The sequence below is a fragment of the Canis lupus genome, chromosome 33 (genome assembly GCF_011100685.1).
Source record: "Canis lupus familiaris isolate Mischka breed German Shepherd chromosome 33, alternate assembly UU_Cfam_GSD_1.0, whole genome shotgun sequence".
Classification (NCBI taxonomy): Eukaryota; Metazoa; Chordata; class Mammalia; order Carnivora; family Canidae; genus Canis; species Canis lupus.
In genome coordinates, this window is record NC_049254.1 from 31398624 (window position 1) to 31425934 (window position 27311).

The 27311-nt window shown below is 33.9% G+C and overlaps 1 protein-coding gene across 7 annotated transcripts in view; it reads left to right on the forward strand.

Moving 5' to 3' along the window:
- The window catches only part of ACAP2 (ArfGAP with coiled-coil, ankyrin repeat and PH domains 2), a 128470-nt gene extending 102160 nt beyond the window's left edge, over window positions 1-26310 (forward strand). For 5 of the 7 annotated variants that reach the window (XM_038583224.1, XM_038583226.1, XM_038583225.1 and 2 more), the window contains 12 exons: window positions 972-1072; window positions 1633-1738; window positions 9390-9598; window positions 9927-9996; window positions 11543-11634; window positions 13500-13684; window positions 14571-14663; window positions 15683-15870; window positions 16280-16389; window positions 17719-17829; window positions 19030-19091; window positions 24912-26310. In XM_038583224.1, the coding sequence (XP_038439152.1) occupies window positions 972-1072; window positions 1633-1738; window positions 9390-9598; window positions 9927-9996; window positions 11543-11634; window positions 13500-13684; window positions 14571-14663; window positions 15683-15870; window positions 16280-16389; window positions 17719-17829; window positions 19030-19091; window positions 24912-25012 (1428 nt within the window). In that variant the 3' untranslated portion in view covers window positions 25013-26310. Of the gene's footprint in view, window positions 1-971; window positions 1073-1632; window positions 1739-9389; window positions 9599-9926; window positions 9997-11542; window positions 11635-13499; window positions 13685-14092; window positions 14473-14570; window positions 14664-15682; window positions 15871-16279; window positions 16390-17718; window positions 17830-19029; window positions 19092-24911 lie in introns of those variants that run through there. The other 2 variants (XM_038583229.1, XM_038583230.1) reach the window with 2 other exon arrangements.
- The last annotated feature ends 1001 nt before the right edge of the window (window positions 26311-27311 follow it).

Consider the following 27311-nt stretch of genomic DNA (forward strand, 5'->3'; position numbering starts at 1 on the left):
TTTTCTTTGACCAGCTGTGTGACAGGAACAATACTACATTCCATTTTACTATTTTGAGGCTGAAGGAAAAGGGTACCTTTTAAGAAACATCACCTTAGGGCCAGAGGTGATACTATAAAATTGTTAAAGATGACATTAAAATGTAAGCTTGAAGTGATTTAAATAGAAACCTCTGAATTTGTTAATGTTGTTTTTAAACATTTCTTTTCCTGAACCCTATTTTAAGGGTGAGGACTTTTATTTATTGGGAAGGCATACTGAGATTATATGGGACTTGAGAATTGTTAAAAAATAATTAGGAAAAAAATCCCTTATTTAATAGATGAATTGATTTTTACCTAGTCTTTGTGAATGATGTATTCAACTATACATTTTAAGTACTCACACTTTACTCTTGAGATACACAATCTGAAATTTTATTTGCTTCGTTCTGTGCTAGCAGGCTTACTCCACAGAAGTCCTTTATTCTAACTCAGTTCAGGGTTTCTTCTGCTCTGATAAACTTGGTTTTGACTTTATATTTTTGATAAGTACTAGAAAAATGATAGAAGCTTTCTCATTTCTCAGGTATTTTAAGAAGATTGTATAAGCTTCCTTTTTTAGAGGAAAGTAGCTTTTATTATATGTGAAGGGGGACCAGGAGAATAATGGATAATGAAAGAAAATTAGTAGGAAGCTAACATTTTTGAATACCTATTAATTACCATGTTTTAGACTAAGCTCTTTACATATACTTTCATTTAATCCTTGTATAGCAATTTTATGAGACAGATGAAATTATGAACAGGACACAGTTACCTTTAATAGTTGTATCTATGTTGATAACTCCTATCTCTGATCCTAAATTAGATAAATATAAATCTTTAAAATTAGACCATTCATTCTGAGTAATATTTTTAAGTGTGTTATTATTGGTGGTAGTACTTAATAGCTAAGTTGATAAACATAGGAGTTTTGTTTCCTTTTTGTAGGATAACCCCACTGTGGTAGTGGAAGATCTAAGGCTCTGCACGGTGAAACACTGTGAAGACATAGAACGACGTTTCTGCTTTGAGGTAGTCTCTCCAACAAAGTAAGTGGTTCTAAAGAATGAGAGTTGCTTTTAAGTTTCTGTAGTTTGTTTTAAAGAACTTTACAAAATAGAGAAACATTTGTTTTACTTGTGATTATGGTAGAGAAAAAGGTGCCTTAAAAGTAAATTTTAATAATTAATGATTATAGGTAATAACAGTGAGATATTTATGTTAACTTTTACCCAGTATCATTTTCTTTAAATTTCATAAAGATTATTGATGTGGCTATATGAAAACTTTTTGGGTGCCTTGTTGATGAATTAACATCGTATACCAGATCAATCCATATTTGTACCCAATAGAAAAAATTAGTGTTATATTTGGTAAATTTAAAGTTATTTTTTAATGTTCAGGGATTTTTAATTTTTTTTTCTACTAAGCAATTTGTTTCATTTCTACTGATTTCTTCATGAACATACTCTGTCCTAAAGATAGATGAAATAAAACCATTCAAAAGAAATTATTTTATGTTAGAAAATTATTGAACAGCAAAGTAAACATTATTATTATTTTGAGGGGTTAATTTAGTGTCTGAGAAAACAATGTTATTTCCTTTTAGAAGTTGTATGCTTCAGGCAGATTCTGAAAAGCTGCGCCAGGCATGGATTAAGGCTGTTCAGACCAGTATTGCCACTGCTTATAGAGAGAAGGGTGATGAATCAGAGGTTAGTAAACAATATTGTAATACAAAATGATACATTGCCAGAAGTTTTTAATTTTAGTTGCAACATTATATAGTTACAACATTTTTAATGGATGATGAGTTTTATAATTGAAAGAGGTTTTACTATTAAAATCTAGATTTATTTTTATTTCTCTTCACTTTATCATTTTAATATATGTTTAATTCAATATTTGAATATATGTCCTAGGTTGACATACAGCATTCTAGTGTTAAGTATTTTTCCCAAAATATTTTACTATTCTAATTAATAAAAATTAGTGGAAAATGGATGAATAGTAATTAGTAAAAATAAAAAAAGGTAAACTCAAATTGTCTCTGGATTGAAGTCTACCTGAAGATAAGTTGAAATAGAGTGGTGGGTCATAGTTTGGCTTCAGCTTCCCAGTGATTTTATAGACTTTTGAGCAACGCCATGAGTAAGTTTTGAGAAATGGAACTTGCCAATTCCTCTAGTAACTTCCTGAAAATGAGGCATTTGTGAGTCTGTACATGTTTGAAAATGTCTTTATTTTATCCTTGCATTTGTTTGATAGTTTGGTTGGGTGTGGAGTTTATAGGTTGGAAGTAATTATTCTTAAGAATTTTAACAGCATTGTTTTTCTAGTTTTCAGTGTTGCTGTTGGAGTCTTTCTTGTTACTGTTCTTTTTGTATTGCTTCTCTCCGGTTTCTTGTTTTCTTTTTCTGGGATTTCTGGACTAATTTTACGATTTTTCTGATTTTTTTGTGTGTTTTTGCTCTGCTTTCTGGACTTTTCTCAGTTAATCTCACAACTTTCTATGGAATATTTTAGTTCTGTTAGCTCATATTAAATTTGTAGGAGTTTCTTTTTGTTTGTTGAATGTTTATACATGTAAACTTGTTCTTTCTTCACGGATACAGTGTTAGAGCTATGGTTTTCAAACTTGGCTGCCGTGATGATAACACAGGGATTTTTTTGAAATCCCAGTACATAGGTTCCACCCCAGGGTAATTAAATGGAGTTGGGACCCAGGCATCAATAGCTTGAAAAGCTTTCTAGGTGGTTTCCATGTATACACAATGCTGAGAACTATTGTGTCAGAGGTTTTTCTTGGCTATCTGGTAATTTGTTCTGATTACAAGTCAAAGACTAAAAACCTCTTGGATGCTCTAAGAACATAGTAAAGACTTTGTTGACTATGAGCCTCTCTGAAGTCTGGACCATTTGCTGAGGAACAACTAGAAAGTTAGGATCTTTGGAATCTTTTAAGCTGATATGATTTCCCAGAGGAGTCTCATCAGTCAGTCTCCTGAAGAGGGGTAAGGGGCTTCTGGGATCTCAGCATTCAGTGTGTATATATTCACTTAATCTTCTGCCTTCTACCTTTCAGGTAAATCCTGTCCAGAGAGATACTCTGTTTTACTGCCTCAGAGAATAAAATAAAATTCTAGTCATTTGTGTTTATGTGTGGGAGCAGTTCCAAAATGCATGGAGTTGGGGAAGGCACCTTGGGATCCATCTGCTCCTTACACAGTCTTTTGTCCCACTTTGATTCCCACTTCCATGGTTAACTCGTTATATAAATCCTGGATGGAGCCCTCTGTGTCATGTAAATTCATGAACTCATATTTACTTACTACTGCCGTTGTTAAGATTTGGCCTTGGTCTGCTCAGTTACCGTTCATCCATCCGTCTTCCAGATTCCAAAATTTTGTTGCTGTTATTTGCTTCTCTGTTCTCCTTATTTTTATGGGCAAATGTCTTTTTTTTTTTTTTTTAACTAAAGGAAAACACAACAACTTTCTAGACTAGATTACAGTCATCTCACTTCATACCTAGTAATAATTTCTTAATATCATCTATTACCTAGTCACATATGTTTCCAGTTGTAAAAAAAGTAGCATCGTATCTATGACTGGGCATTGCATCTGGTTGTTATGTCCCTCACGTCTTTCAGTCTAGAGCAAGGCCTTTTTTTCGTGACAGTAACTTACTGAAGAGAGAAGTTTAGTTGTTCTATAGAATTTCGACTGATACAATTAAATCATAGGTGATGTGTATACTTCTGTTGCAACAGGAGACACAGAATACTTGGTTATCCAACCATTCATTGCTAATGCTGTCAGGCTTCTGTGTGACACATTCCAAGTGACCCATTGGATTAGAAAGACGACAATATGACTCCTCGACTGTAAAGTTACATTCCCTCCCTTTTTCCCAGTCTACTTTGTTGCTTGGTGTAAGAAGTCTACTTTGTGTTACTTTGATCTCATAAGATCTACTCCCCCTCCAACCATTCATCTAATGGTTTTACAGATGAATTTATGATTTCATTAGGAATTTCAAAATGATAATTTTCTAATTCTGTCATCCCACCTATATTAATTAACTTGAATTCTTATGTTAAATATAGCTTTTGTTTATCAGCTGGAGCTATTTAGTTACTGTAATAAAATACTCAATTTTTTGCTTTCAGTTATCACATTTGATTAGTTTATTAGCTGCCTTAGTAGCTGCCTCTAATTTTTTGGATATTGTTATAGACTCATGGATTTTTGTAGGTATAATAGGTCCCAATTAATTACACTAATTATTCTTTTTTTACAAAATTATTTGAGTGTAGTTGACACACACTGTTATATTGGTTTCAGGTATAGAACACAGTGATTGAACAACTCTATTCATTATCCTGTGCTCACCATATTCACCATACAATGTTACTACAGTACCATTGACTGTATTACCTGTGTTGTACTTTTCATCCCTGTGGCTTATACATTCCATAACTGGAAGCCTTTATCTACTACTCCCCTTCCCATTTTGCCCATCCTTCCATCCCCCTCCTTTCTGGCAACCATCAGTTTTTTCTCTATTTATAGGTCTGTTTCTGCTTTTTGTTTGTTTTTTAGATTCCACATATATATGAAATCATATGGTATTTGTCTTTTTCTGTATGAATTATTTCACTTAGCATACAAAATACCCTCTAGGTCCATCCTCTAGGATGTCACAAATGGCAAGATCTCATCCCTTTTTTATGGCTGCATAATATTCGTGTGTGTGTGTGTGTGTGTGTGTGTGTGTGTGTGTACACATATTTTTCTATATCCATTCATCTATCAATGGATCCTTTGGGTTGCTTCCATATCTTGGCTATTGTAAATAATGTTGTTGTAAACATAGGGCTGCATATATTTTTTGGAATTAACATTTTCATTTTCTTTGTGGTAAATACCTAGTAGTGGAGTTATTAGATTACATCATATTTCTATTTTTAATTTTTTGAGGAATCTCCATACTATTTTCCATAGTGGCTGCACTAAACATTCCCACCAACCTTGCACAGGGGTTCTTTTTTTTTCTACATCCTCACCAACACTTGTAATTTCTTGTCTTTTTTATTTTAGCCATCTGACAGGTGTAAGGTGATACCTCATTGTGGTTTTGATTTGCATTTCCCTGATGAGGCATCCGTATTGGTAAGGAAGAAGTTAAACTGTCACTATTTGCAGATGACGTGATACTGTATATAGAAAATCCTAAAATGTCACCAAAAAGCTATTAGGATTAATAAATGAAATCAGTAAAGTTGCAAGATACGACGTTAATACCCAGAAATTGGTTGCATTTCTGTACACTAATAATGAAGCAGCAGAAAGCGAAATGAAGAAAACAATTCCATTTATAATTGTACCCAGAAGAATAAAAGACCCAAGAATAAACTTAACCAAGGAGGTAAAGACCTATACTCCGAAAACTGTAAAATACTTATGAAGGAAATTGAAGAGAATACAAACAAATGGAAAGATGCTCTTGGATCAGAATTAATAATGTTATTATTAAGAATTAATAATGTTAAAATCCCATGCTCGTGGATCAGAAGAATTAATAATGTTAAAATGTTCATAAAACCCAAAGCAATCTACAGATTTAGTATAATCCCTGTCAAAATACCAACAGCATTTTTCATGGAACTAGAACAAATAATATTAAAATTTGTATGGAACCATAAAAGATCCTGAATAGCCAAAGCAATCTTGTGAAAGAATAAAGCCGGAGGTGTCATAATTCCAGAATTCAAGCCATACTACAAAGCTGTATGGTACTGGCACAAAAATAGGCAGGAATAGAAAACAGAGCCCAGAGATAAACCTACACTCACATGGTCAATTAATCTATGACAAAGGAGGCAAAAGCAGTCTCTTTTATACAGTGGAGGAAAAGGCAGTCTCTTCAATAAATGGTACTAGAAAACTGGATAACTATATGCAAAAAGAATGAAACTGGACCACTTTCTAACACCATACATAGAAATAAACTCAAAATGGATTAAAGACCTAAATGCGAGACCAGAAATCATGAAACTCCTAAAAAAAGAACATATGCAGCAATATCTGTGATATTGGCCATAGCAACATTTTTCTAGATATGTCTAGAAAGGCAAGGGAAAGAAGAGCGGAAACTACTGGGACTACATTAAAATAAAAAAACATCTGCATAGTGAAGGAAACAATAAAATAAAAAGGCAACCTACTGAAGGGGAGAAGGTATTTGCAAATGATATATCCAGTTAGGGGTTAAGATCTAAAAAATATAAAGAACTTATACAACTCAACACCAAAAACCCTACAAATAATCTGACTAAAAATGGGCAGAGGACCTGAATAGACATTTTTCCAAAGAAGAGATACAGATGGTTGGGCAGCCCGGGTGGCTCAGGGGTTTAGCGCCGCCTTCAGCCCAGGGCGTGATCCTGGAGACCCAGGATCGAGTCCCACGTTGGGCTCCCTGCAGTGGAGCCTGCTTCTCCCTCTGCCTGTGTCTCTGCCTCTTTCTCTCGCTCCTCTCTGTGTTGCTCGAATAAATAAAATCTTTAAAAAAATTATTATTATTATTATTATTATTATTTTTTTTTATGATAGTCACACACACACACAGAGAGAGAGAGAGAGAGAGAGAGGCAGAGACACAGGCAGAGGGAGAAGCAGGCTCCATGCACCGGGAGCCCGACGTGGGATTCGATCCCGGGTCTCCAGGATCGCGCCCTGGGCCAAAGGCAGGCGCCAAACCGCTGCGCCACCCAGGGATCCCTAAAAAAATTATTTTTAAAAAAAGAAGACATACAGATGGCCAACAAACACATGAGAAAGATATTCAACATCAGTACATTTTTTTTAATGTTCAGATTATCACAGCTTTGTCCAATAAAGGCTTGGGATAATACATTTTAATATTTTCTTATGTTTTTTAGCAAAATTTTAAGAAGGAACAAAATTAGAGGTATTATATCCAGATCATCTTGATGAAGAAGCTGGTGGCATTGCTGAAATACCTGTGTTATGAAAAATCATACATTTGAAATAATAGAGGTTATAGGGAAAATGGGGATAGGGCTGCCCTAAGAATCTGTGTAAGTTTGTAACTAAAATTACTTGCAGGAACTTGAATCTCAGTAAAAATACTAGCATAATTAAATTCATAATAAATGAATACTACAGTATAGATAGGACTTTACTTTAAAAAATTGTTGAAGATAGCTTCATGGAAGGATATAGTAGGGTTGAGATTACTCAGTCATGGTGACAAAGGCAAAATACATAAAGATCAGAGAATGAATGTAATACACACTTTTAAGTTCAAGCACATGGCCAAAATGAGCCAAAAAGAATGGGGGGAATGAGTGTCATGATTATTCCTATGTTCCTGAAGATGGCTAGCCCAGGTTCTGCTGTGTAATGTACTTTGCTTTCAGCTTCTATAATTTGGTACAAAAACTAACTTTTATAAACTGGGAATGAGCCAATAAGATTTCTGTATTATATTGACGTCTTTTTTCCTACCTGATCATTGCATATGGGGTAACTCACATTATTAACATGTTCTAGTAAAACAAATATTTAAAAAATATCAAAATCATTTCAAAAAGACAAGTTCCAAGTATTGTACAAATAACCCCGCCCCCAAAACTATTTCAGAGTAAGTTTCTAACATGATGCCCTGTTATCCATTATTTTAGTGTTACTTTCCTCACCCTAGAACATTTCTCCTATAAAACCACAGTACTGCCATCATAATGAGGAAATGAGCATGGATATATGGCTACAATTTAATTTCCAAACATCTTTAAGTTTATCAGTTGTCCCAGTACTGTTCTTTATAGCAGAAGGATCCAGTCCGGAAGCACAGGTAACATTAGGTGTCATAGCTCTTGATTTTCCCTCCCTCAGGAATAGAGCCTCAGTCTTACTTTGATCTTGACCTTGATAGTTTTGAAGATAGAAACTAGTTATTTTGTAGAATGTCCTTCAGTGTGAGTCCGATGTTTACTCACTAGGTTATGCATCTTTGGCAGATGTATCATATAAATGATGCTGTGTTCTTCTCACTGTGTACTCAGGTGGCACATAACTGACTTGTCCTGCTATTGGTGATGTTAACTTTGATCACTTGATTAAGGTGGTGTTTGCTAGACTTATGTACTATTACATTCCCTTTGTACGTAATAAGTATTTTGTAGGGGAGGTTATTTTGGGACTATGTGAATATTCTGTTCCTCATCAGGCTTTAAACTTTATTTATGTTAGTATAAGCCACTATTTTTTTTTCAATGTATTATAACCCATTACTATCATTTTTTGTTTTGTTGTTCAAATTGACCCAAGTTTGGCCAGTGGAGCCCTGGCTTCTGTATCCTTTTGACATGTTCCCATCAATCTGAGTTCCTCCTTACTTTCTAGCAAGATGAGGTGTTCCAGGTTCATCTTGCACTTTCTCTGCACCAGTGCTACAATCAGCAGTTTCTACAAAGAAACTTCCTTTTTTGGTGAATGGGTTTTAGAAACAAAAATAAAGGAATATATATATGTGTATATGCACAGACATGTTTATATTTGTTTTTATATCTGTTTATAACGAAAACCATCTATGTGCCTCTTATTATCTCCAGTTCTAATCACACACGACAGGGTTTGTTCTAATTCTCTCCCTTTCCATATAAATAAATGGCTCCTTTTTAATTTTAACATGTTTACGTATTTGATCAGTCTCCCTTTATGTAACCAACATCCTTCTTTGCTGCCAACTGCCCCTACTCAGGCTCAGGCACCTCACTCTAGTGTTTTCTTCTTCCTGCTGGGGCTCTCACTTCCCTTGGTGGGAATATAATTATAATTATGTAATTGATTTATTCTTTGGTAAAAGGCCATACCATTTCCAGTTATTCACTACAATAACTGAAACAATTTGCTTGCGGTTCATTGAATACCTTGGAAAAACTTGGTATAAAATAATATTTTATTCTAGAGTCTTAATAGTCTCATGTTTATTCCATCTATCTACGATCTTGCATGTTAATTTAGTGCTTCTCTTTTTCTGTCCCCTTGTATCTTGCACATGTGTTCACTGTGTCACTTATATATATATACATATATTTATATATATATATGTTTATATGTCATTTCCAATGTTTGTTTCTTCTGACAAGACTAAATGCCAGTTGATGGAGAAACCTGTATCTTTTTATCCTTGAATCTGTAATGCCTAGAACAGTGCCTGGCTTAGGCCCATAATAACCCTTTAATTTATTGGTTGGAAGCTTTTATTTGGAGCATGTAAAGTGTAGCATAGTATTACAGTCTTTTTTTTTTAAACAAATAATTCTTAATTTTTTAGAAGCTGGATAAGAAATCATCTCCATCCACAGGAAGCCTGGATTCTGGAAATGAGTCAAAAGATAAATTATTGAAAGGAGAAAGTGCACTACAGCGAGTCCAGTGTATTCCTGGCAATGCCAGCTGTTGTGACTGTGGTCTGGCCGACCCACGGTGGGCCAGCATCAACCTGGGCATCACTCTGTGTATCGAGTGCTCTGGGATTCACAGGTGGGTAGGCCTGTACGGGGTAGGAGACGTCTTTTGGATAAATACACATAGTAAATTATCGTGTCTCATTGGTTAGAGGACCTTTTCCACTTGCCTTAGTTTGACTGCTGTTTGTATCTTTGTAACTTTTGTAAAGTGAATAAAATTCTGGCTTGTGGAGGGCTTTAGAGGACTTTATTTTACTATTTATTATTAACCAGACGATCTCTCCGTATTTACATATATGTTGGGGACATAGTAACTATGTCCCATTAAAAGAGAAATAATTCGCATAATATGCGAATAAAGACAATAGCTTTATATATTAATATATTTTTTTCCCTCTTAGGAGTCTTGGAGTTCATTTTTCAAAAGTACGATCTTTAACTTTAGACACCTGGGAGCCTGAACTTTTAAAGGTAAAATACATAATTGCTTAAAAATATTTCAAATTTTCACATAAAAGATCAGGATTTTAGAATCTTGATTTATAAAATGTATGAGCTTCTTAATGCTAACAATAAACTAAACTGTTGAAACACATCTGAGGCTATTTTGGCAAATCTGGTATTTTCATATGGGTTTTTTAAATTGTGAAGTTTATGTAGCACTTTTAATTGCAAGTCACTTTACCTTTTAAGGAAAACAGTATTCCTACATTTTTATGTTTTCTCAAAAAAACCCCATCAATTCTGTGCCTTAATTTTAATCTTTTATGATTATATAAATTTGTTGAAAATATAATAGACATACCAGCATGCTCCAGAATGGATGGGTATAGCATGTTGTTATGATTGGGCCATTTTAGCATAGGACCATTTGAAGGTAGTAACTACTCAAGGTAGTAGTTATCCAACTAAGACATCCTTTCACCTTGTGTGGGGATCCATATCTATGAAAATGTCATAAATAATTTTAGACCACAACTTGGTTTCTGGTAAGGTTTATAAAACTCATATTTGCTAATGATACATTCCTTTTAATTCCCATCATTTAGTTTGTCATATTGTAAAAAATATATATATTAGTTTAACGATTGTAGTATACTCTGCATTTATTTGTGTGAAATTGTGTTCTTTATGTATTTGTATTTTTATTTCAATCCACAGATAAAACCAGTAATCCTCTCAATTATGTAAAGTAAAAAATTTGCTTTGTGAAATTACCGTATAAACACCTGGATGAAAGTGATAAATTGGCTCCTAAAGTAGAGCCCTATTTAGATCGATTCTATTAATTGTTATGAATTCAAAGGAGAAGAAAGTAGGTGATGAGAGGTAGAAACCTAATTTCTCAACATCACTTTTGTAGCCATGAACTTAATAGATTCAGTTTTTTTTTAAGATTATTTATTTATTTATTCATGAGAGACACAGAGAGGCAGAGACACAGGCAGAGGGAGAAGCAGGCTCCGTGCAGGGTGTCCGATGTGGGACTCGGGGTCTCCAGGATCATGCCCTGGCCCAAAGCAAGACGCTCAACCACTGAGCCACCCAGGTGTCCAAGTAGATTCAGTTTTTAAAATTTGGTTGAAACAAGTCTGGTACATTAAAAAATATAACCATGAGCTTTAAACAAAATATTTTGAGATTTGTATATATAAATATATGGAGAAAATAGTTTACTTCCATTTTAAAACTTAACCTATTTGGCTTTAGGCTTCTTTTTTCATTTAATTTACTAACCATTGTGAAAAATATGCAGCATTGTACTAGCCATTGTTGAGGGAAGGTAAGTGAGGAGAAACCCTGTCTTGTAAAAGTGATAGTCTTCTAGCGGGAGGTATTGTTAATGGCAAATGATATTGCTTAGTCCTTGTCTTATTTTGTTTTAACTTTAAACATCTTTGTGGGATGAGCATTTGCAGAATATGCAGAAGGAGTGAGTTAACTGTACTTGCTTTAAGCACTTTTATAGTATTTTTAGGAATTTGTAGCTTATTTTTGTATTTTCCTGCCAAAACAGCTTATGTGTGAGTTGGGAAATGATGTTATAAATCGAGTTTATGAAGCTAAAGTGGAAAAAATGGGAGTAAAGAAACCACAACCAGGACAAAGGTATTATGTGTTCCTTTTTTTTTCATAAGCAGGAATATAGCTATGATTTTATTTCACTGTAATGTTTGATATGTAATATTGAGACAGACTATTTAGAAGAGAACAGTACTGTTTCTGTTAAAATATGGCTCTTTCTTGGGTAGGTGTTAGATAATTATTTTTTTGTTGATTAGATAATCAACTATAGGCTCCAGATGAGAATCTTAAAACTTAAGTCTCAACATAGAATGTAAAAGCTCTTAGCAGTTAAAGTAGACCAATTGTGTTATTGGTAGGTCTTTAAAAAGAGATAATCTGTCCATTAATGTCTCTAGGGATCAAGTTTCTATTGCCAACAATGAATGGTTTTACATTGTTTGACTTCGTTCAGTAAATATCTGCTAATAATAATATCTGTACCTGGGTGGCTCAGTCAGTTGAGTGTCCAACTTGATTTTGGCTCGGGTCATGGTGTTCGGGTTGAGGAATTGAACCCTGCTTCTGGCTCCACACTGGGCGTGGCAGCCACACTGCTTAAGATTCTCTCCATAAAAAAGAAAAAGAGATTCTCTCCCTCTCACTCTGTGCCCACCCCCGCCCCCCTCCTGGGCTTTGTTTCTCTTGTTTCTCTCTTTATCTGTTAAAAAAAAAAAAAATAAAAAAAAATATATATACACACACACACACACATACACATACATATATGTGTATGTGTGTGTGTGTCTGTTAATCATGTAATTTATACATGGCATTATGATGGTAAAGAATTAAAGGTAAAAGGGTAGCTTCTTGTAGGGGAGAGTACTTAGTTGCTGTGTTTGAAATTATACTTCCAGTTCTGTATATGGAAGCTCATTGAATGAAGTTGGCTAAAATGCCCTCAAAGTACATAATTAGTTTTTATTGTTGATGTTGCTTTTAGTCTTTATGGCTTTTTATTTTTAGCATTAAAATCTTACTTGCCTTAATCTTGTGTTGGGTTTTTGTGTTCAACTAAATCTTTATGTATAATCACTATTATTTTAAAAGATTTTGTTATTTGAGAGAGAGAGTACACAAGTTAGGGGGAGGGGCAAAGGAAGAGGGAGAAGTACACTTGGCTGAATAGGGAGCCCTACACTGTGCTGGATCCCAAGACCCCTGGATCATGACCTGAGCCAGAGGCAGATGCTTAACTGAGCCATCCAGGCATCCATATGCATAATCAATATTATTTTAAAGTTATTGCTATCTGAATTAATATCACTTCAGTGTGATTATTTGCTAAAGTATGGCCAAAGTTATTTCAGACCTCGAATAACCTATTTTAGGCAAAGATTTAACTATTTTAAAAGGATATAAGTAAGAAAACGAATAGAATGGATTAGGCATTTTGTGATCATATCAGAAAAGTTTAAAATGTGACATTTTTTTCTTCTCCTTTAATTAAGAATGCTATGTTGTTTTAAAGTAGCTGTCCTAGGAAAAATCATGACTGACGATAGTGCTAGTTCATTTATTGATGTTATCTATTGGAGTAAAATGAAATCAAAGTTAATTTCTATAAGTTTTTAAAGTTTTCTTGGTAATATTTTCCATTTTGTAAAAAAGCACAGGGGATTTATATATAGAACTGAATGAGCCCAGAAATTAAGAGAATAAGAGAGTGTCATGTTAATACTTGTGATTTTTCATTTAGTTTATTATTTGTTATTTCATTTGAATATGAGATCATAGTTATTAAATATTTGGAAGGGAAATATGTTGCATAATATCACAAATTTAATTTTAACTAATAATATATTTAGTGACTTTTGGGGAAATAATTCGGTATGTAATGGCTTCTTTTCAGTATCAGCCATGCTAAGAGATTAAACAGAATATCATGACATTTTTATGTATACCAGACAGGAGAAAGAGGCATATATCAAAGCAAAATATGTGGAGAGGAAATTTGTGGATAAATATGCTATATCATCATCACCTCCTGAGCAGGAAAAAAGGATGGTCTCCAAAAGTTGCGAAGAAAAGAGGCTGAGCATTTCTAAACTTGGGCCGGGTGACCCAGTCAGGGCGCCTCCCCAAAGTTCAGGTACTATGGCTTACTTGTTGCGTATAGAAATATTTTCTTAAACTGAAGTCACTTTGTTAATCTCTGAATTAGTAGCCATTGCAGATTATTTAAATGCTAAAAATCTGTTTCTTTCTACGTATTCTAAGGAAAAATTGGGTTTCTATGGCCTTAAAACAGTTAAAATTGAATAGTGTCTTGGTAATTCACATCTCTAGGTAATGTGTGTATTCTAAAGAATAAAACTGCTTAAAATGCAAGGGGAGATGGGAATTATAAATCTATCATGGCAACAAGCCCTAAATATCTGATTAACCACCTAATATCCTTCCTATTTTTTTCCTCCTAAATTTCCCCCAGTAATGTTTTTTCCTGCCCTTTTCCCTTCTTATGGCCTGCTTTGTGCTTTGCTAACTTGCATGTCCCCAGTGGTTGCTGTAAATAGCGACGAGGCCAGGCGGGAGTCTCTGTTCTGTCCTGATGAGCTAGATTCACTCTTCTCCTACTTTGATACTTCTTCAAAACTACGTAGTAGTAAGTACTACTCTTGTGGAGCATTCCAAGTCTGTGCCAGTGGTCATTGTGCAGTGTGGCCGTTTCTCTTGATGTTACCCATTGTCTCAGAATTACACATTACTTGCAGTCATACAATACATTAAGCTCTTCACCACGCCTGACATATTATGGGGTAATAAGATGTGTTGCGACTCTGAAGAGAAGTTTATTTTCCAGCTTTGTGGTTGATTCGTATTTCGATAAGCTGAATGTTTGAAAAGATTAAAATTGTATTAAATGTGTTCTGGTGGTGGCTGAGTTCATGTTGACGTATCAGAGCTCATTTTCAAACCTGTTGTTAGTTTCTGAGTGGCATGAACTTTAATCACTAGCTGATTTTTCTTTAAAACAGTCAAAAGTAATGATAGTGGGATCCAGCAGAGCTCTGATGATGGAAGAGAATCTTTACCCTCCACGGTGTCTGCCAATAGTTTATATGAGCCTGGTGAGTTCTGGTGAAATTCAATGTTAATTGAGACTATTGGCTGGAAAATGCATGTGCTTTGTCCTTAGTCTTGATTACATAATTTCTAAAGAAGCCATTTGGAAGCCAAATGAGAAGTCAGCTGTTTCTTTTCCTATTTGGACATTGTCTTCTAGTTGTATGTTCTTCTAAGCCTCATAAGACATGCTAAAAGTGCCCAGTCACTGAGGATACTTTCTTTTTTTTTTTTTGAGGATACTTTCTAATGCACATGAACTATGACTTAATACGCTTTTGGGCTGTTTTATCAGGACAGAGATTAGTAGCTCCTTCCACATTATATTTTTCTTCTGACCTGTTTCGTCTTCCTATATTCTCTCCTTCGTGATTTCCGTGATTTTTGATCTTGCAAATTACTCAGTAGTGAACATTTTTTGAATTACTTGAATGGCTTGTACTGTAAATTGTGGTGATATTGGACCATTCTTGGAGTAAAGCGAGGTTTGGTCTAGTAGTAAAATTCTTCAGGTTTTTTTTTTTTTTTTTTTTCAACACCAGCTCTTGTTGAGTCCTTAAATCCAGGCTTAGAGAAATACACCCAATTTTAATCTAGTACAGAGTAATTAATCTCGCATTGAATACTGGCAGGACCACAAAGGTCTAGCATACCAATTGATATAAGAGAAGAAGTTTGACTGGTTGGGAAGTGATCAGTCTGTTGGAAATAACATCCTTTTGTGGAAATCTCCAATTCGCTCATTTTGTTAAATCAGTAGTTTCTTTTACATTTTTTTACTGTAGTAAGAGTTCATTTTTAGTTTTTGAATTGCGGTAAGATATACCTAACATAAAATTTACCATCTTCACCATTTTCAAATGGACAGTTGTGAAGCATTGACCCTTGTGCTGCTGTCGCCACTGTCCAGCCACGTAGCTCTCTCTGTCTTACCGAAACTGAAACCCTGTACCTAAGTAACAGTAACTTCCTATCCTTGCCCACCCTGCTTATTTTTACTGGTGTATTTGTGTTTGCTTTTCAGAGGCAGAAAGGCAAGATTCTTCTGTGTTTCTCGACTCTAAACATCTTAATCCAGGACTCCAGCTTTATAGGGCTTCATATGAAAAAAATCTTCCTAAAATGGCTGAGGCTTTGGCTCATGGCGCGGATGTGAACTGGGCTAATTCAGAGGAAAATAAAGCAACACCGCTTATTCAGGCTGTATTAGGGGTATGAATTCATATACAGTAAAACATAAAAAAATCATAATTCATTGTGAACATAGCTTTAGCATTATTTTTTGCTTTAAGATTCGGGTTGGAAAGTAGAAGAAAAAGCTAGTAGTTATTTCTGAGGATCACTTTTGATTACGTAAGTTCAAATTTTTTTTTTTTCTCAATGGAAGAGAATTTTGGTGATGAATGTACTGTCTTTTGCTACATCACAGACTACAAATTGAATCCCTATTGAGGTCATTCTTGGAAAGAAAATAATATAATTTGTAATTTCTCTGCTTTTACTGAGGAGTGTTTTCTCTTTTGGGGAAAATGAAACAGGCTATCAGAGTAAATACCTGTTTTTAATAGAAATATATCGATGCTTGCTTTTTGTACATTGTTATCTTCTGTTTTCTGCTAAGGGTTCTCTGGTGACCTGCGAGTTTCTCCTACAGAATGGTGCTAATGTGAACCAGAGAGATGTGCAAGGGCGGGGCCCACTGCACCATGCCACTGTCTTGGGACACACAGGGTAAACCGTAGTACTTACATATTTAAGTAGATTTTATTTGAAAAATTATTTTGAAATAACGTTTTGCTTTGTCTCAAGTTAAGGCCAGTGAGTGGAGTCTGTGAAATGATACTTTCCTATGACCTCTATTGTCATCATGGAATTTGAAATTTTAGAAATCTCATGCAGAAAAAAGCTACTGTTGCTTTTCAGATAAGAAAGTTGCAAAGCCATTTTGAACTTTACTTGCCACTTATATAGATCAGTTTTAGCATTTAAAACTGTCATTGAAATTATGGTGCTTTTGTCAGACAACTAAGTCTGTGTTTGTATTTATGCATGTTCACACATATGTGCATAGCACACATATTTGGGGAGAGTTTTGTAACTTTGGACATTTTAGTTTTCCCATGGGGTGCCTAATGTCCAGTTTTAAAGTAAATTCTTAGTCTCTACTGTTGCTGCTGAGGCTTCTGAAGCAATATTTAGATTCACAGAACAATAAAGCCATGAACATGGATTTTCTAATAGATCCAAGCGAAGTCAAAATGTTGATCTTAAATGAAAAGTTTGTGTCATAGGTGATTGTTTTTAAATAAACTGCCTTAGGATACCCAATTCTTATTACTCCAACAAGCAAGATGCTGTTCTTTTTAAAGTTTACTTAAAACATCTTCAATTTTTAAAAGCATTTTGTTTTTATCATAGCTTACTCTTGTCCGTTAGCAAAAAGATTGAGTTCAATAACTTCATCATAAAAACTTTTGTATGCTTAAAAATGTTCGTTTTTAATTCATCTTTCGCATTTTCTTCTTAAACAACTCTTCTTTCCATTTTTCTTCATAGACCCCATTTGCTCATTCTTCCATATTTTTTTCATTTTTGTCAGTTTCTTCAAGTTATGCTATTTGTGGAATCCAGTGGGAGGATTACCTTCCATTCTTTGCTGGTTGAATTGATGATCGATATGATGTTAAATGATGTTAACATTGCTGTGGCTTTCTTCTTTCCCAGATAATGACCTTGAGTGATTTCTGTCTTATTTAAGCTTATGGATATGTGTATACATCATTTTCTGGTATTATTTATTTGAGGGTAGGGGCCATAATTTATACATCCCACCATGCTACAGAGTACCAAGTTAATTGTGAAAACATCTTGAGATTTGTAAAATGCTGATCATGGTAAATTTTTATTATTAGAGTCAGTGTTCAATAAATAGTTGTAGAATGAGTCTAGAATTTCCTAATGAAAATGTTATTTCTTTAAAAGGCAGTGCTTTTTTTTTAAAGGTGAATACTAATTTTTTTCTTATTGGCAATATCTCAAAAATGCTATTTTCTTAAACAGACAGGTATGTTTATTTCTAAAACGAGGTGCCAATCAACATGCCACTGATGAAGAAGGGAAAGACCCTTTGACTATCGCTGTGGAAGCAGCCAATGCTGATATAGTGACTTTGTAAGTGTTTTCTTTTTACTTGATTATTTCTCATAGGATGTATTTCTCTCCTCCCCTCCCCTCCCCTCTCCAATAAAAAATAAAATAAAATAAAATAAATAAAATAAAATAAAATAAAATAATAAAGTAAATAAAATAAAATAAAATAATCCACCATTGGATAAAGATAAGTTATTAAATAAAAGATAGGGATGGTATAGAGAAAGAAATTCTTACAATAGCGGTCCCTTTTGGGGCCCCTGGGTGGTATAGTCAGTTAAGCATCTGACTCTTGGTTTTAATTCAGGTCATGGGAGGAAATTCTTGTTTTCTTAATCCAGTGCGGCATGTCTTCCTGCTGCCAGGATGAATAACCCAAAAAAGAATATATAACCAAATGTTAACCTTGGGAAAATCTTGGTAACCTATGGTCATTTAATACATCAAAATAAATTTCTACTGTTTAGACATAACATATGCTATTTACATGTCTAGAACTACCTCACCTCAGGGTGAACCAGAATGAATTCATAAGGTACAAATGACATTCCATACCATAGAAACAATACTTTATATAGTTGGCGATTAAAGTATGGCAGGTTGCTTGCTGTAGAGTCTCTGGAGTCTGGAGGAAGGGAAGTAAGCTACTGGAAGTGCTGCAAGGGTCCTGCTTAAACAGAGCTGAAATGTTCTTGTTAGAAATCTTTTATTGTCAGGGAGCCTGGCTGGCTCAGTCAGTAGAGCATGCGACTCTTTATCTTAGGGTTGTGAGTTCCAGCCCCATGTTGGGCATACAGATTTACTTAAAAGTAAAATCTTATTTTTTTTAAAGATTTTATTTATTTATTCATGAGAGACATACAGAGAGAGGCAGGAGACACAGGCTGATGGAGAAACAGGCTCCCTGCAGGGAGCCCAGTGTGGGACTCCATCCCGGGACCCCGGGATCACGCCCTGGGCCGGAGGCAGATGCTCAACTACTGAGCCACCCAGGTGCCTCCAAAACAAAATCTTTAAAGAGAAAAAAAGAAATGTTGTAATTGTCTTCTCTCATGAGAATTGTATAAAAGAAAACTAAAACTAAAATCCCATCTATTTTAGTGGCAAGTACTGGGAAAAGAAAAAAATTGTATCAGTGCATGTTTTTACCTGCTTACATAATTTACTAGTTTATGAGTATATTACAGAACTTCATCTAAAAATCCTTTCCTTTAATTTTAGGTTACGTTTAGCAAGAATGAATGAAGAGATGCGGGAATCAGAAGGACTTTATGGACAGCCAGGTCAATATTCTACTAATAACCATACTGAAATGCAATATAAGAAATGCATTCAGGAATTTATTAGTTTACAGTTGGAAGACTCATAGTTCTTTAGCAAACTGACTTAATACTCTAGAGATTTTATAACTTGTAAATTGTGAGTTGTTATGTATTGTACCTATTGAATTCTTGGGAGTGACTAACTCTCGAGCCTTTAAAAATCCTTAACTATTCCAACTACAGTACACATTGACTTGCTGTGTCCAACTTCGGCTGCTGACTTCTTTTTCTGCTGTACAGATGTCTTCCATATACATTCCTGTGATACGAACGGAATGATAACCTATCTTTATACCCTTACAGCAGCACAATAGTCATTTTCATTTTGGAATTCTCTTTAGCTGTCAAGTGAATATAACAGAGTCGTTTTCTTTTTGTTATTCAGGGAATTTCTATAAATTGTGTTCAGGGAAAAAAACAAATCACCATGTGTTTGGCATATAAAAAGCCAGTATGGAAAATACCTAGAAAAAGTTTATCGAATGAAGAGTTTTGTACTCTGATCTAAAAATAAGTCGTAGGTTTAAAAATAAAATTTATTAGTTTAAGAAGTCCATAATGGGAATGGAGTTAGTTTAAAAGGTATAGAGAAAAGGTCTCACTTTATATTGTAGCTTTGCCCCCAGTAATTATACAGTATTTGTTGGAAAAATGTAAGTATTTAGAACAGTATTTCATGAACCTGATGACCGAGTAAACTTATTAGAGAAACTTCAACTCAGGATCAGTTCATGTCTCATTTTGAGTAATTTTCACCTTTGAGTCGAGATGTCAGGAGAAGGAAGAAATGTTGCTGCTAATCAGATTCCTGTCTTTAAGATTCCTAATCAGACCTTCTTCACAAAGAAAAGAGTAATAATTGGATCTCCAGTTTCATGAATATGAGTATATGAATTACTAGTTTATCTGTTTTAAATTCATTCACATATTAGTAAAAAGATTGCAGCAATTCATGACCAAAATAATTGAGAATATTAGTTTCAATAAGTATATTTGTTTTTTAAAAATGAATATTAATGTATTATTTTAAAAGTGGCCTGGTAATATCATCTATTCTTCCTGTTTATGTTTTGAAATTTTGGTAGTTTAATGCTAGCTTCAACCATTAACTTTTATTTTAATTGGATTAATATATAATTAATATAAATATGGGGGCCATTCTTTTCTCAGCGGACTGTATTTACTATTTATTATTGGTCTCGTTTAATAGAGAACAAGTAAGAACTTTGAGAATAGAGGCACTTCAGCTAGATACTTCTAATCTAGGGTGTCCCACTTTAATCCTATGGATCAAATAATACTATTGAATCATGATATACCAAGATATAAGAGTGCTGATTAAGGGTGAAGTGTCAGTGTTAATTCTGAATTTCACCCATTTGTTTTAAACTTGAATGTTAGATTTTAAATAAGTTATAATTTTGTAACAGATACACTTGAGTGAGAGTATTACTAGGCCGTTTTTGAGGCCTTTATGTTTAAGCACTTTAAAAATAAAAATTATTCAAAGGATATGACCTGATATTTGTGAGGTAAGAGTGTACTTCAGGATTTTAAGTTAAATAATTCTTATTCCTGAAATTTTAAAATTAAATGTTTGGTCAGCTGTTCTTTCCTTAAGCTATTTGCTGATGAAGTTACACCCAACTGATTAGTCATAAGGTCAGTGGTGGACTTTCCTTTGGAGTTGGGAAGCTTGAAAGGACAGGGCCTCTATGTTCTTGCGACTTCTGGTTCCACCCAAATTGCTTGGGCTTCTGCTGCCACCATTTAGGAGCATTCAAATGTCTCTTTCACTGTTGTTTTATGTATAAGTTTATGAGTATACACTTTACTTTCCTCAGTAGAAAAATGAATTTTTCTAATTGATTTGACTGAAAATTTGAACAAAAAAAAGCCTCACTTAAAAAAAAAACAACAAATATTTTTTCTCTTGCTCTCAAATTTTAGAGTTTAAAATAGATCAGAATTCTGGAAATGGCGTATCAACAGATAAAATGAGAGGATGATCTTGATAATAGATTTTTAATGCATTTTGGGGGTCTCATATGTAAAGCGGAACAATTTTATACTTATGCCATGATGTGGTGAAATGGCACAGCAGTTGCTCTCCGGCTACTTTTCTTTTCCTTCATGAATCTTTGGAGAGCAGAAATATTTGCTCAGGCAGTAGGTCTTTCTTTCCCTCCACTTGTCACTCTTCTCTCATTAATTTTGGTTGCTTTATTGAGATCCTTTTTTTTGTTGCCTAGCAATACCTCAGAATTTTGGTAAAATGCAGGTATTTTCAATCTTTTGATAACAAATAGCGCTATCATTTAAAAGTCTCAGATATAATTTTTGGGAATCATGGACTTATTTCTAAGAAACTCCACTTGTGAATCTTCTATCTACAACCATAAGCACCTGAGACTCCCTGTTTTCTGCAAGGCGATATAAGAGCACACATTTCCTGCGGGGAAGATAGATCCCTTTGTATCAGTTCCTATAACTCTTAAGAGGACTGGGTGAGTGAATGTAATACCACGCCCCGCTCTCAATTGTTGGAAACCACTTTGGTGGTTCACACAGTCTTTGGCTCTATGACTCCTCTTGATTGTTGGCAGAGTTTCTCAGTTAGTTAACGATCTTTAGTGAACCAGGGCTGGTTATATGAATATGTTGCTGGCAAAGGCTGATCACTGATCTAATCAGTTCTCAAAAGGAAGCTGTAATCAGCCCAGAAAGGGTGGGATCATATACTTGATCACCTGGGGGTGGGGTCTCACGTGCTGCCATCTCTTTGAGGGGAGTGCGTTTCAAGAGCAAAATCAACAAAATCTTGGATCATCATAATCACTGTTGCAATAGATCTTCTGAATACCAAAAATCAAAGACTATTTTAAACTATCCGTGGACATATAGCAGTCCACATTTTAAAAATTCAGAACTGTCTGGGCACATAGAAAAGTTAACTATCCGAAGAGAAATAGAATGTGATTTAAGTAATTTAAAGCATATAACTTAGCATTACAAATATTGGTGATTAGTTGCTTACCATTTGTAATAAACTATTAAACGTACTTCTTTGAACCTTCCAGGGCAGCATATTCTGGGTTACTGTTCATGTATTCTCGTGTAGACAAGTTATATTTGCCTTGGGCAAAAGTCTAAATGATTAAAGTTATACTTAAATTTTAAAGAGTCACATTGAAGTTCAGTTTATGTTAACTATACTAAATATCTTAGTCACTATTGTTATTGTAATGTTTGCTTTTTGATAATACATTTTGAGGCCTAAGAAAGGTATTTTATTGATAGTCCATTAATTAGTGTTTCGTTAGAAACTGAACGTTAACAGGAAGTTTTGTGTGTGTGAAGGTGAGACTTCCTTTTGTATTGTACTAACTCTTAAAATGTATTCGTGAAACCAATGATTAGTGTAGCACCAACACTTTCCTTCAAGGAAGCATTTAATTCAGTGAATAAAAGATCTTATAATTTGTTTTGCATGGTACAATGGTTCCACTAAAATGTACTTGTGTAATAGGTACTAGATGATTTAAGAACAAAAGCCGGAAAACCACAAAAAGAAAAAAAACCCCACAGTTCGTTATACAGAATATGCATTGCTACTAGTAGAAGCCATATATTGCCATTGTACTGTTGTAATACTTAAGACTGCTCATCTGGTGCTATCTGTAAACTGTTTGGCATTAGCGTCTGCTTAGATTCTTCTCCCGGTTTCTTCCTGAATGTATATAATGTGTGCCTTTTAAGTTACTTCTGGTGTTGAATGGTAAAATCAGTGTGTTATTTTTGTATTATATTCTGCACTTTACACTTCCTTGGAAAGTAAAATTCCAGACTCTCAAGTTTAAATAGTATTTTAAAAATATTTATAATGTTTACAATAAATATTTTAAATATTTTAATTCAACATCTAAGAATAAGAATTTTTTAATATTTTGTATGTTTTGTTAATTGATATTTAATGTCAGTCTCTTCTCAGTTTATTTTATATCTTTAGAATGGCTAAAAATGGGAATAGATTTGTAGTTTGTCTTTTAATGTGAGAGTTTAGCTTTTAAGAATTCATGGGTGTGATTAGATTGTCTTAACAGTTGTTCTGGTATATCAAATTTTATTTTTATTGTTTTAATAACATAATATGAATTAGATGCTACTCTTAACCAACCTATTAAGATTTTCTTTTTACTATATTTTTTCATTTTAGAGAAGACTGATTGATACAGGTCATGAGAAAATTTCCAGGCCTAAATGAAAACTACATAGAGATTTTAATAATTTGCTTTTTACATAGACTAAATACTAAAAGTGATAAATATTAAAAACATTAAAATTTTTTTATTGGGGATCCCTGGGTGGCGCAGCGGTTTGGCGCCTGCCTTTGGCCCAGGGCGCGATCCTGGAGACCCGGGATCGAATCCCACATCAGGCTCCCAGTGCATGGAGCCTGCTTCTCCCTCTGTCTGTGTCTCTGCCTCTCTCTCTCTCTCTCTGTGACTATCATAAATAAATTTAAAAAAATTAAAAAAAAAAATTTTTTTATTGAAAATCTTGAGTTATGCTGTTAGACCTTTTTACTAGATCTTTATCTCCCTTCCCCAACATTTTTCCGATTCTCTAGCTTTTGGTATGACACCTATTGCCTCAAAAATCTCGCTTGTTAGAAGCTGACAAAACTTGCTGCACTATTATCAGCTGTAGCAATGAGTATGTAATAAGATGGATGCAAGATATCTTATGGGAAGTACTTATAAAACCATGTTGCAGCAGTAATCATTTAAAGTGGTATTTGATGGTTTAAATCTTGAAAACAACTATGCTAAGCTTCTGTGTAAAGCTAATGTTTAACAGGAAATATTCATGATAAAAGATTCATCTTGAAAATAAGATTTTACTTTATACAAACCCTTTGTCCAGGGAATTAATCTCTATGTATTCATATATTTAGTTTCTCACGGCAAGAACAACAGTATTCAGTCTGCTATAGTATCAGTATCTATACTCTGCTTCTCTACGAGCGTATTTGTACGTATATACATATGTGTATTACTCTAATATAACAGACGTCTTTGGTATCTATTCCCCTTTTCTCATAGCACTCTTGCTCATGTGACCTACAGTAAACAAAAAGCTTCTGACTAAATGTGAAACTGACTTTATATAGTCATTTTCTAGGCTTTATTATTTCATAAGCTCAGTAAGCAGTGTTTTAGGTGCATTAATTTTAGTTAAGCATTAAAGTTTGAGTAAAGAATTTCTTTTTCACATGATATTTAAATTAAAATGCCTTTTAACTAAAAGATAAAATAGGCTTTTTTTTCCCTTACCTGATTATCGGTTTGTCTTATTAATAACTTGCATCCATCAGAAGCATTAGTATTTGTTATTGGTCTTTTCTTTTGGCCTTGATCAAGGGAAATATTTATTTAAAGAATGCCTTGTTTACTATACCTCATTTAGAATGACTTTTATTTCTGTGTAAATAAATGTATTTCCTTACATTGCTTTAAAACACTTGCATCTTTGCTCTTTTCTAACTGAGCTTTCCTCTGTGGCTGCATCTGAGGTGCTTTTTTCAGGTATAGCTTTTTTTCTTTCAATATATGCTTTTCCAGCATTTATATTAGTCCTTTTTCTTCCAAAAATGCTCATCTGAGCAAAACTTGAATATGATTAATTATAATATAGTTACTAGCCATAAAAAATGAATGTTGTTTATTAATACTTTCATGGAATGCATTATAAAAGTGTCTTTATTTTACTTTCCTGCAGGTGATGAAACCTACCAGGATATTTTTCGTGATTTTTCCCAAATGGCATCCAATAATCCAGAGAAACTGAATCGTTTCCAGCAAGATTCACAGAAATTCTGAGTTTTTTTCAGAAGGGGAAAATATTAATTTGAATGATCCCCTAAAGTGTACATCTGAAATCTCACAAATTTTTACTGCTTTAATACTACTTAATTTTAGTAGATATTGAATGGCTTGGAAAAAAGGTACCCATTCACTGATATTTTTATAAATTAAAACCTAGAGTTCTAGTAGTTGGGAGACGAACTTACTTTAAGACCTCTGTTATTAAAAAAACAACAAAAAAAGCCTGTTTAAAGGGCTATTTTTTATAGATAAAGTCAAATCTAGACTTAGGCCATCTCTAGGTTATAAGATGCTAAGAGTTTGGACAAAATCTCTGGTTTTTGCCAGTGAGTGGTAGCATTGATTTTTTTTTTTTTTTCTATGCATCACGCCCAGGATCATTCAGCCAAACATATCTGCTTCAAAGTGGGAGCCAACAGTCCTGCCTGTCTGAAGAATATGTTTTTTCTTTAGCTTCCCTGATGATTTTTGGTGGTTCAATCTTTTGTTTTGTTTTCTGGTGTCCTAGATATCATACACAAAATATGTAATTTAATTACCATAGCTAGAGAGTAAGTTTCCCTCATTTGCTCATAAATGTAGCGATACTCTTTAGATGTCTGGTTATTGTCATGTACTTTAACGTATGTGTAATGGCTGTACAAATAGACATAACTCAGTCTTTTAGATTTATTTCATTTTATGAAGCAAAAAGAAGCCCTTAATTTTTTTTTTTTAAAACCAAAATCCTTACTTATAGAAGTTGTAGCTGGGTTGGTTTCCTAAAACCTTGACAAATTTATTGATGTAATAAAACTATGAGGTTTTATTGGAGGTTCAGAGGTTACTTGAATGTTGCAAAATTATGCTTTCATCAGATTGTAACTTTCAAAGGAAAAGTTTATTTATAAAATAATGTAGAGCATTTTTATATTTGAAGTTTCTCCTTTTCAAGATAGAGTTTTGCTGTTGAACTGAGTAAAAGAAAAAAAGCCCACTTTTTCTTAGTTTATATTAAAATACATAATGATAAGTTGCTTTTTAACTTTTTCAACATTTATCCTGTGTACATCTGTACACAGTGTACATTACTTTAAATTGGGTGGTTACATGAAACACTGATCTTGGAATTCCAAACATGGATCTACTCATTTACATATAAACACTATAAATTTGTCTGATTCCATCTTTGATATATCTTGTCAGGAGTACAAAATAAGTAATTTGCCTTATTGTTTCTAATACTGTCAGCAATTAAGTTTAATCTTCTTTTACAAGTTACATGTAAGTGGTATTACTGATACTCAGTTTCTTTTTTTTTTTTTTTTTTTTTTGATACTCAGTTTCTAAATAAATTTTAAAAATTTGGGTTACCAAATAAGTAGAAAAATTATATTTAATTGGGTAGATAAACAAATTTTCTAACATCCATGCCTCTAGTAGCTAGAGTTTTATAAGTTGATAGAATGTCAAATCAGGATTTGTCTAAACAGGAATTAGACTGAAGTAAATTCATGTCACAGAGAAGTTTCCATATTTGGCCAAATTGTGCGCATATAATGCTTATTTTGTAATAATCATTGTATATTAGATAAGCATCAGATATATTTATGAACTATTTCTAAGAAAATGTTAATTTCCAAAACTTGTATTTTAATTGCAACAGTAAGGGGAAACTTAAATCTTCCTTGTTTCACCTTAGAGTCACAGATCATCTGGCTTTGCAGAAGTTTAGTCTGTAACATTTTTTATCAGAGTGTACTCTAAAGTTGTCCAAAAAATTCAAGGATAAGGAAATATGTTAAACATGAACAGAAAGAAAGAGTGCCTGTTCCTTTGTAGTGCCTATTCCTGTTAATCCTAGGGCTTCACTTCTAAAGCTTCTAACCTTTGAGGAAACCTGAACAGTTTTGCTTTGGGATCCAGTGGTTGGTGCTTCAGATCGCCTCTGGGGTCTCTGACTGTGAAGGCGATTGATTGTTTATGACACACTTACCTCCTCTGGCTTGAGTCATGAGTTTTATTAATATGCTAGTAATTAGTGTCTACTTAAATTTAGTGGTTAGAGATATATTTGAAGATGATCATGATTCTAAATATCCTCAGAGAAACTAAATCGTTAACAGTACAGGGAGCCTGGCAGTACAAAAATACATTCCTGTGGCTTGACTTCTTGAATATGCCAAGACCCAGTTTGGATGAAATTTGGCAGAAATGATGCAGAACATATAAGCAAGGCTTTAAAGTAAATTAATAGTTATAAGTAGTTACAAAGTAGATTGGCTCTTACCAAGGTGAATCTAGCTGTGTCAAC